This window comes from Solea solea, chromosome 3 (genome assembly GCF_958295425.1).
Source record: "Solea solea chromosome 3, fSolSol10.1, whole genome shotgun sequence".
In the NCBI taxonomy this organism is placed as follows: domain Eukaryota; kingdom Metazoa; phylum Chordata; class Actinopteri; order Pleuronectiformes; family Soleidae; genus Solea; species Solea solea.
This window is the reverse complement of record NC_081136.1, coordinates 24,810,179-24,821,464: the sequence shown is the minus strand read 5'-3', so window position 1 is coordinate 24,821,464 and position 11,286 is coordinate 24,810,179. Positions and strand designations below refer to the sequence as shown.

General features: G+C 40.0%; 1 protein-coding gene across 1 annotated transcript; it reads right to left on the bottom strand.

The window, feature by feature from the left end:
- Positions 1-1,289: 1,289 nt before the first annotated feature.
- mapk12b (mitogen-activated protein kinase 12b) lies at positions 1,290-7,104 on the bottom strand. Its single transcript, XM_058626246.1, has 12 exons — positions 6,749-7,104; positions 5,108-5,237; positions 4,943-5,001; positions 4,732-4,843; positions 4,606-4,635; positions 3,879-3,926; positions 3,680-3,794; positions 3,519-3,590; positions 2,729-2,808; positions 2,196-2,274; positions 1,936-2,109; positions 1,290-1,501 (listed from the first exon to the last, which is right to left on the bottom strand). The coding sequence occupies exons 1-12, from the start codon at positions 6,865-6,867 to the stop codon at positions 1,437-1,439; spliced, it is 1,083 nt and encodes a 360-aa protein (XP_058482229.1). The 5' UTR covers positions 6,868-7,104; the 3' UTR covers positions 1,290-1,436.
- Between the last annotated feature and the right edge of the window lie 4,182 nt (positions 7,105-11,286).

Sequence of the window (11,286 nt, the reverse complement as noted above, 5' to 3'; positions counted from 1 at the left end):
AATTAACATTAATGATCTGAATCAACGCTGGGCATTTATTAAAGTAAGAGTGATGTCACACTGAAAGAATGAGATTTGTGACTCAAGCAGACACTTGTCAGACCGTCTACTACATCTACACCCATTTAATTTTGTCCAGGGTCTCAACAGGATTACAACCTTTTCCCAGCATGCATTGTGCCACACACGCAGTAGGAATGTGTAATGCTTAAACAAATATGGACGGGCACTTCCAATAAGTCTCACTCATAAAGAGGCAACACTGTGAACCTTGGTGCTTGACAGTGATCAGAGCATTTGCAGAGCCAGAGAATGTATTTGAATGAAATATCTGGTGACGTTAATAATTGTCATCTTACTATTTTCTTTTTCTTTTTTCAGTGAATGAAAAAGCTTAAACTTCTTGCAGAAAGTAGGATGATTCAGAAAACATGTACTCTTACACATCTCAACTGGACTTCTCTCTTAAAATGTAAGTAAAACTGATTTTTTGACGTACATTTCTGTGGTGTACCATCATCATACAACCTGAAGATGGCGCCAAAGCTGAACCAGACTAATGTCGTGTTCACTCCCTTTTGCCACTGTTTTCAGTAAACGTTAATTGGATAGTAAGCCACAAGTTGTTGATCCACTACTGCCTCCATCAGAAAGTTAAAATGTTTATTTTAACTTTTTATGTGACTCAAACTTACCAAACTAGTCATCAGTAGACCAGTGCTTCCTCCTGTGTCCCTGTGAGCTAAAACTGCAGATTTTCTCTATAGACTTTGGTGTAGGAGAGTGAATAGTTTACAAAGCAACATAAACTTCCATTTCCTGACAGAAAAAGCTCAGACTATCAGAGAAATAAAGTGGCAATGAGCAAATGCTCCAGATTTGTTTAGATGATATGTACTACGGCGATCTTTAGCATTTAAAATGGTTGCTGTGGTTGGCAGATTTGACCAATTACAGTGCACAAGCAAATCCATACACACGACTGTTCCACAATCTGTTTTATTTATTTATTTTAGAAACGATTAATCTATTTGGTTCATTTTTTTGCTTAAATATCAGCTACAAAGATAACAAGTCTGACTACTCAGGGGGCGGTGGTATAGCGAGTGTTGTGGGTTCCATTCCCGGCTCCACTAGTCGACATGCTGATGTGTCCTTGGGCAAGGCGAGAACAGTGCTTACCTGCCCTCCTCCCAGAATTCACCATGTTGAATTTTTTTGTGACCTCACCCTCCAATATGTCCATTATCAGTCTTAATACTCATTAATAATGAATGACTCAAATGAGCTTGTTAAAAATGGAGCAAATGTCATTTATTCAAAACAAAAAGAAAACTATTACATCCATTACTTCTTTAAAAAAACACACAATAAAAACGAGAACATATTTGGGTGCAGGTTTGTGAGCGTGTGTGTGTGTGTGTGTTTGTGAGCTCTTAAAGTGACGTCTCCTTTGAGTCCCTGGGCGGCCTGAAGGTCAGTATCTCTGTGAAAGTGTGACCTGTGCAGACACAAAGAAGATCAATGTCAATCAGCTGATCATAACGTTCAGATTTTCTCTTTGCGATATTTCATTAAAAAAAAAAAAAAAGTCTTGCATTACTTTTAAACTTCACATACAATCATAAATCAACAGTGACCTCTGGCCAACATTAAGCACTGCAACAACAAATATTGATCTGCTCCTGTTCCACTGAGTTTAACAAGCCTGTGACAGGAAGGCACCATAATTACTGAGAGTAATATCTGGCTCTATTGCTTCACATTAGTTCTGCAGCTATAGTCACTAACATCATTCATGCCTTTCATCACAGATAAACTAATGAGAGCCGAGAGACTGAAGCAAAACAGTAAAGTTTTGTGACCAAAATGATAAAACAAGAGATTTTATAGAGATAACAAATTAGTGTGGCTTTAAATCCCGCCCCCTCTTACGTTTCCACTGGTCCAGTGGCAGGTCTGTGTTGTCCATGGTCTGATCGTACGGCAGCGCCTCGGTCTCCTCCTCCATGTCTCTGAACTCGCTGAAGAAAGGCAGGTCCAGGGCCTCCGAGGCGCTGACCCTCTGCTCAGGGTCCAGAAGCAGCATCTTCTCCAGGACACACACGGCTGCAGAGCACGTCGACACACCGAGAGTTAGCGCGGAGGAAGTGAGCGGAACTGACCCGCGGCTGAATAAAGAGAGCGTCACATACCGTTTGAGCTGGCCTTGGAGAAGATGGAGTGTAAGTCTTTTTTTGGCACTTTTGGTAAACTTCTCATGTAGTTTTTGGCCTGGTAAGAAAGAAGGTGGAGGGAAAGTCCAGTGAGTAAGAAATAGTGAACAACAACAACAACAACAAACTGAGGGCACCTTTGCTGACTTTCCCAAGTGCGTCGGGGAACTACGGTGGCCCTTGCACAAATTCTCAAGAACGTCTGACCGTACTTGCTCTGCTGTGACATGAAATAATAGTTTAACCATTTAGAAAAATGATATGATGATCGGTAATCTGAATGTGGTCAAAAACTCGATCATTTGCATAGTAAGCTTTCACTTCAAACATTGGGCGTATCTATAGATGTATTTGTGGGAAGTATATTCAGTGTCGGCCAGTGGACAATGTTACACACTTGAACTTAAACTTCTTTACATTTAAATGGTAAATATAAAAAAAGTAGGAAGAGTGCGTTCCTTAAAAGCTTTTGTGCGATAAACACTAAGCGTAACATTCGCGCATCGTCTTACATCTTGGCTTTGTAGCTTCAGCACAAAGTCAGCAGTCGGCGTTCCTGTGATCTTCATGATTTCTCTCAGCTGGTCCAGGTCTGACAGTAGCTACAGTTAAGTCAAATATTAGCTTATTTATGGTGTGACGAACAAAAGGAGAAAGTAGAAAATAAAAAACAAAATGACTTGTCTTTGAGGATATCAGGAATCTTCTTTAAAGTAAAATGTGGAAGGAGAGGGAAGGCACTTTTTTTTTAATATAGAAACTGAGTCGTGAAGATAATTTATTTTGATTTATCTGTGTAATTATTATTATTATTATTATTTGGGATAATAATAATAACAATGATAGGATGTAATGTAATAATGTGATGGTTTGTTGATAGACTGCTGCAATCTCACTTTTGGTGTCTCGTAAACCCATGAGGGTTTGAGCACCAAACAAATAAATACAATCTTAAGCACACATGGTAGATAGTGGGTAAACACTATTCCCCGCAGTGTTTTAAATACAGAATAACACAATTTCTTTGTACCGTAACATTGAGTTGGCATTTTCTGCAAAAACAAAGAGAATAACAGTGAAACTAGACAAAACACTGTGTCAGTGCACAGTAATTAATTGCTAAATTAATCGTCTGCTATTTCGCTCATCAAGTCTGTTTTCAGTAATGAAAACAAACACTCTGATTTTCAGCTTCTTAAACGTGATTATTTTCTGGTGTCTTTGCTCCAAATAACAAAGAAATCATAAAACTGAATCAATAGTTTTTGTCACAGTTTGTGAAGGTTGAAAAGTGAAGGATACGATCGCTTCCCTTGAAGAGTGGTTTTCCCAGCAGCATCTCCGCCATGATGCAGCCCGCAGACCAGATATCGACTGCAAGAAAGAGAGCAAACGTCAGCGTCGCCACCAAAATCCCGTTGGTTATATTCGCCAGTTTATTGTTGACAACGAAAGCAGTTTACCCGACTGCGTGTAGTGCATCCAGTTGAGGATGACCTCGGGCGCTCTGTACCAGCGCGTCACGACGTAGCCGGTCATCTCTGCATCCGCCTGCCTCGCCAGGCCAAAGTCAAGAATCTAAACACAAAATAGCATGAAAATACCTAAAAACCTATGGAACGTACGCACGTCTAAAGATGCTCATATTGTGAGTTGCAGTACCTTTAATTCACAGTCTGGGTTAATGGCTAAATTTCCAGGTTTAAGATCCTGTTTGAGACAAAGGAAACAACAGGTGGTGCAACTTGTAAGGATAAATGGTCACACATTCACAAATACTGAAAAAATAAACCTGACATATATGCAAATCTGCAAATGACAATTTATCAACAGCAAGACTGTTTCATTTCATTTTTGTTGCCCTTTAATGACGTCATCCTCTTAACTCTTTCTGATATAAAATCTGGGGCAAACCCACGATGAAACACTTCTGTTACTTAAGCTCTCCCAACAATTCCCATAATCCCAGACCACTTGCCCGACACCATCAAACAAGACATTGTTTTAATGAGGGATGCCTAGTGGCAGAAATTGCATACTGCAGATTTAATTCACTTGTTCATTTCAGAGTCAACGCATCAAATTTGGACTTCCAAAAATAATTTTTTTTCAATACTCAAACTGCAAACTGAGGGTGAAATTAAGGCAAGTTGCCCATACATTTCAATCGCAAATTTAACTGCCAGCATTAAAGCGTTAGTGAGAGAGACATCAGTACTAAAACATGCAATAACAAAGAGACAGAGAGAGGCAGAGAGAGAGAGTAAAGGTCTCCATTTGTGGGAATCCACATGAATGGGTTTGCATGTGAAAAAGAACAAGAACCCCCTGCCCCCCCCCCCCCCCCCCCCCCCAAAGCTCATAGTCTAAAAAGTCAAAGTTCACAGACCCTGTGGATGATCCCTGCAGAGTGGATATACTGAGGACAGAGAAGATAAGGGAAATATTAGAACTCAAAGAGACATCGGGATAAGATTAGACATAACTGTGCTTGTATTTAGGTCAGGATGTTTACCTTGAGTCCTCTCATCATCTGATAGACGAGGAACTGAACCCTGTCCTCTGATAATCGATCCAGCTTCATCAGCTTGCCGAGGTCGGTGCCCATGAACGGCATCACCAGGTAACTGAGGAGGAGGGAACAGAACGCGAGAGAAGTCAAAGAAAAGTCTCCTCCAAGTCCATCTGCTCTGCTTTCACACTGAGTGATGAGACGAGGAACTTACAAATCACGAAGCCGGTCCAGCGAGATCTCAGCGGTGAACACGTCCAGCAGACCGATCACCTGCTCGCACCCAACGGGGACGAATTCAATCAGAAATTAAACCTGATAAAAGTCTAACTATGCCGCTCTATAGTCATCATCGTCGTCATGAGAAGAGTGCTCTTACATTTTCATGCTTCATGTGTTTGAGGAGTCGCAGCTCTCTGTACGCTCTTTTCGCGAAGAGTTTGGACTGGAAGGGCCGGTGCAATTTCTTGATGGCCACCTGTGCCGCCGAGCGCCGGTCCCACGCAGAACTGAAATGTACACATCCTTATTAGGTTTGTGCGTTTCCAGAGAATGTCGCCAAAAAAAGAAAAAGAAAAGAAAGACAAGTTCCAAGGCAAAACTGACAACTGAACTGCATGACTTTTAGATAAATACAATTGTCCCAACCATTGTTCATGAGTTCACACAATGCTGATTAATCCAATCAACTCCACATGACTAACTCTTTGTTTCTCAGTATCGCCGTCTTTAGATCTCATGTCCCTGCACACAGGAAGTTGTTAGTTTGTTGGACATCAGACGACAGTAGAGTGCGACAAAAAAAAAGTGCAGACAAAAAGATTATATTGTTAAAAAAATAACCTGTTTGATTGGATAAACCCGTTTTGTCCCCGCCCGCCCCTGCGCTGCTGCTGTAAACACACAAGCTCTCCCTCAGTCAGGTCTGATAGTATTGCTTGACAGAGCACAAAACGTAAACAATCGTTACTATTTTAAAAAAAAGTTTCCCTTAAACCACACAGCATTTTTTCCAAATACTGTAGTACACATGCCAGGCTTGTAACGGAGGAAGAAGACGAAGTGATAAACATGATCAGAGACAGAAAAATAAAGAAAATGAAAGTTCTCATAAAGCAAACAGACTAAACAACCGTGTTGACAACTGTGTGACTTTGCCATTATATTCAGCGCCTTTAAAGATCCCCGGTGTTTTAAATTAACTCTAGTTACTTCTCATTGACAGTAGTTGGTAACACTGTCAAACAATCTCCAACCACAAGACGGTGACTGCCGGTGCAAGAATAAGGTGGGACTATGACATCGTTCAAAAAATACTGTTTCAGGTCCCCCCCAAAACAGCATCTCCATGTGGATAAAAAAAAAAGTATGCATCACCTAGGACGGCCCCTAAAAGTTACGCACTGCAGCTTAACATAACTGGAGGAGTCTATAAGGAAATTCACATGTAGTTAATAACACCTGGGACACTTTAAATGGACCATGTTGTTAATTAGAACCGTGCCTTCCCTGCTATGACCGCTCACAATGAGTTCTGTGGAGAGACACAGGACCCCGTTTGTGATTGAAGACAAAATAGTGGTGCGTTCAATGCACTTATCTCTGTGGGGCTTTGACTTCTAACAATGAGACTGGGGGTGGTTTTCTTTTGTTTGCCCTCGTCCACGCCACACAAAGCCGAGAGAGGCCCTGCAGAGCCAGCTGTGCAGAGACTAGTGACCAAGTAGTGCAGCTGCGTGACCCTCACTTTTATACTTCACCTGGGTAAAATAATGTAAGAAAAAATACGATGCTTACTTTTGTATAGTTTAGGTTTTTGAGTAAAGGAACTGTTGGTTTCTCATAGTTTAACGCTGCAAAGAGAGGAGATCGCATTTTCACAGTTCCTCTCTCTCAGAGAGCAGCTTGAGGCTGTTTGGGGTGAGAAAGCACAGTTGGTGCCTAAAGCGAGGCGCAAAAAAACAGCTGATTAAAGCACAATTCAGTCACTGTTAAGTTCCATTTTTTCTTCCAGACTTACCACACTGTTCCATAAGCTCCGGTCCCGATCTGCTTTAAGTCCCGGTACCTCTCCGGAACCTCCCACACAGTCCTGTTCACCTCCTGCCGGTAGAATCCCGTCCTGGAGCGCACAGCCATTATACCTTACCGGCTCACAGAGGCTGAGGTCAGGATGAAGGTCCGCTCGACGTTCAGGTCTGGGCCGCTCATGTGAAGAAAATGTGGTTTAACTTATCGATTCTTAACGCTCGAGAAGTTCACTCCGTCCCGTGGTGAAGAGTTGGGTTCGTGCGTAAAATTCCCCCAGATGAAACAGCCGACAGCCTGTGAGACTTGCCCCCGAGACACACACACACACACACAGTGGTCGTGGTTGTCCTGGGTTATTTGTGGGTGTGTCCACAATGTGGAGGCGAAAGAAAAAGAAAAACACCAAACATCTGCCCACTCTTCAGTCACACCCGTGTAATGGGTATCTACCTCTGGAATCGACCGCTCAATAATTTGTCTGATGCTAAAACTCCTGCAGAGTTCATTTTACACGAACCATCGCGGATTGAATTGGCTTAAAATGACATATAATGCCATCTCAGTGCTGTCATAAACATAGCACCATACATATATCAACTGCGAGGTAAAGAATAGTTTTTATTTAGATTTGTTTGTATTGTGTTGGTATACTATCGTTAGTATGTTAGCACTATACTACACTAGTAAATATAGTTACTATCTTATTTTGTAGACCATGATGCACTGATTTACCAGACTCTTTGGCAATTTGACCATGCACATACTACCCTATACTACAGTAAACTACACTACACTACACTTTATACTATACTATTTCATTTTGGAGACCATGTAATGATTTACTAGACTTCTAGATTGTGCCATACTATAGTATAGTATAGTATTTCTGTGGCAATGTGGCCATACACTTACTATACTGTACTACACTACACTTTATACTATGCTATACTACATTAACTATACTATACTAAACTATACTATACTATATTATACTATTTTATTCAGTATAGTATAGTATTTCTGTGGCAATGTGGCCATGCACTTACTATACTGTACAACACTACACTTTATACTATGCTATACTACATTAACTATACTATACTAAACTATACTATATTATTTTATTCAGTATAGTATAGTATAGTATAGTATTTCTGTGGCAATGTGGCAATGCACTTACTATACTGTACTACACTACACTTTATACTATGCTATACTACATTAACTATACTATACTAAACTATACTATACTATATTATACTATTTTATTCAGTATAGTATAGTATTTCTGTGGCAATGTGGCCATGCACTTACTATACTGTACAACACTACACTTTATACTATGCTATACTACATTAACTATACTATACTAAACTATACTATACTATTTTATTCAGTATAGTATAGTATAGTATAGTATTTCTGTGGCAATTTGGCCATGCACTTACTATACTGTACAACACTACACTTTATACTATGCTATACTACATTAACTATACTATACTAAACTATACTATACTATTTTATTCAGTATAGTATAGTATTTCTGTGGCAATTTGGCCATGCACTTACTATACTGTACTACACTACACTTTATTCTATACTATACTATTTTATTAAGTATAGTATATTATATCTGTGGCATGCACTTACTATACTATACTGTACTACACTACACTTTATTCTATACTATACTGTTTTATTTAGTGTAGTATAGTATAGTATATCTGTGGCATGCACTTACTATACTATACTGTACTACACTACACTTTATTCTATACTATACTATTTTATTTAGTGTAGTATAGTATAGTATTTCTGTGGCATGCACTTACTATACTATACTGTACTACACTACACTTTATTCTATACTATACTATTTTATTTAGTGTAGTATAGTATAGTATTTCTGTGGCATGCACTTACTATAGTTTGTAGACCATACAATGATTTCCTAGCCATGGTAAGGTAAAGTATAGTATTTCTTTGGCAATTTGACCATGCACTTTCTATACTTTACTACAGGTGTGTCCAAACTACTGCCTGCAGGCTCATCACGGCTTCTTGGTGAGTTGTTGTACGGCCCTTTGGCAGCTTCGGTTTTATTAGTCACATGTCACCCCCATTAGCGAGTTCAGCTTTGAAGCCAGAGTCCTGTGTTTTAAACCCAGCTGTGGCAGACAGCTATATGCAGTCAGCTCATATTATGTTATATGACTCCAGATGTGGAAAGAAAGGCACTTTTTTTCTTTTTATTTTTTCACTCCTGCGCGGCTTAGATTTGGTTACGTTACCATGTACAAATGATAATTGTGACAATGAAAATTTACATTTTTATAAAACAGTGCATTTGTATGTAAATGTTACTGAACCAAGGCCATTGAAATCTTCACATTATTAAATATGGCCCTTGTTGACACCCCTGCTATACCATATTATACTATTTTATACTACACTACACTACACTACACTATATACTATATATACTGTGCTACACTACACTACAGGTAAAAAGTGTTAACCAATGTGTCTCAAAAGCACAAGGGCAACGGGGCTTATGATGAGAGATGACTAAACATCTCTTTCAAATGCATAGGCTTCACTGTGTGGCAGATGATAGGGAGGTTTAAGTGATGAGGCCTCTTTTACAGTCATGACTCAAAACAGGAACAAGTGGTTCGTAATGGGCCTCATTTTGTGTAAAGAGGAATGATTCTTTTAAACCAGGAAAAGGGCACCCTTTGTCCAATAATGGAACTGAAGTGGTGGAAGCCAAGAGCATTAAGGTTTTTGCACTGCACTTGTCTCTCATGATACTTGACACTGGCTTTGTATTAAATTTCATTCTGTAGATTCAGCTGCACTATGTTCATTTGTCAGCAACTTGTTCTTGTGAGTAACACTGTGTGTCCCCTGTAGATAAAAAAAAATGTGATTAACCTCAATCTAGCGCCACCTCTGAGCACTTCATCAGCTTATTTTTTCAGTAATAATACATTACTTTTGCATTATATCTTTCTGCTAAAACTTTAGTCAGTGTACTTATACTTGCGTATGTACAACAAAAAAAGACACATACAAAAAAAACAGAAATGATGGTGTTTATTCGGTTGAAGCCATGATTTGCCAAGTCATCTTACCCACGGATAATGAAAAAGGAAACAATCCGACATGTCTGAAAAAAACCAAGCGCTGACACTCACGTTAGTTATTTGGAACCTGTGGCTACAGCGGAATCACATGCCACCGTGTACTCAAAAGACACGTTTGTCACATACTTACACACAGTATACATATACATTCAGCTTGCGGGTTGGTTATTCAGATCCATCACATGTACAACATCCACATTAGCACGGAACACTTTTACATTCAGAGCTCTAACACGCACTGACTAAGACGGTTTCAACTCCTTTGGACTGCAAATTGAACATTTTGCACCCAGTGATGGCAGGCGACGAGCACGGGAGGCTACACGGACCACTTCAGTGTGAACGTTTACTGCGAAAAATACTTACTTCTCACTCGTGTCTCTCTAAAATGATACAAAACAAATTATGTTTCAGATGTTTCCTGCTTTTCTGAGGTAGAAATAATCAGATCTGTTGAGTTAAAGCAGCTGTAAGTGATTTTGTCTCTTTTCTCCTCCTTCGCTGGGGTTCTGGCTCTGCTTCGTTGTTCCACACCTAATGCAAGTTCGTTAAAATTGATGTTTAAGTGGGTAAAAAAAGCTTTCTGGCTTGTATTTCACTGACAGCAACTACATCTCTCTTTTGATTCAAGGTGCGTCTGCCTGTCAATCTGTCTGTTAATCATTGATTTACTGTACTTAGGGTCCCGGTGTGTGCAGTGCTGACATTGGTAGCGTTTGGACCAGAAATGCGTCAAGTGTCTGTATAAATGCAACAGATATTAAGCGCTAAACAAGCTACTTCCGCCCCCATCTACCATGGAGGAATGAATGGAGATAGATAAGACAGTGTCTGGATAAGAAACGCAAGAGATGGGTCTTGGCAGGTGACTTACTAAGGGCACCAGTGTGTTGGGTAAGAAATGCAAGGGAACTTTGAACAGGTGCTGGAGGATGTAGGAGTTCTGTTCTTCACATAACTGTCTAAGGTGTCATTTGGTAGGCTTTAAACTTGGCAGGTGACTTACTAAGGGCACCAGTGTGTGCAGTGGCAACGGTGATGTTATTTGCATAAGAAATTACATATAATTAGTATATATATGCGACCTGTACCCCTATGTCAGCTGAGATTAGCACAGCGCCCCCCGCGACCCTCATGTGGAGTATAAAGCGGTAGAAGATGGATGGATGCGAGAGATGTATCGCTAAATGAGCCGCTCCCGCATGCCTTAAGGCCATTAAGCCAATAGAGAAAGTATACGCAAGTCAGGTGACACTTATACTGAACATTAAATAGGACTGCTGCTCATACATCTCTTCATACTTGACACTGTTTGTTTCAGATAGGCTGAGAAAACATCCAACTGGTGGTGAACAGTTCAGCTTTAAATATGATG

What these genes read in the sequence shown, in the direction of transcription:
- mapk12b (XM_058626246.1), bottom strand. Translation starts at nt 6,867, where the DNA reads ATGGCTGTGCGCTCCAGGACGGGATTCTACCGGCAGGAGGTGAACAGG. An exon ending in AGATGATGAGAGGACTCAAG is followed by an intron (nt 4,636 to 4,731) that starts GTAAACATCCTG and finishes CTCTGTCCTCAG; the next exon opens with TATATCCACTCTGCAGGGAT. An exon ending in CTGCAGGGATCATCCACAGG is followed by an intron (nt 3,927 to 4,605) that starts GTCTGTGAACTT and finishes TGTCTCAAACAG; the next exon opens with GATCTTAAACCTGGAAATTT.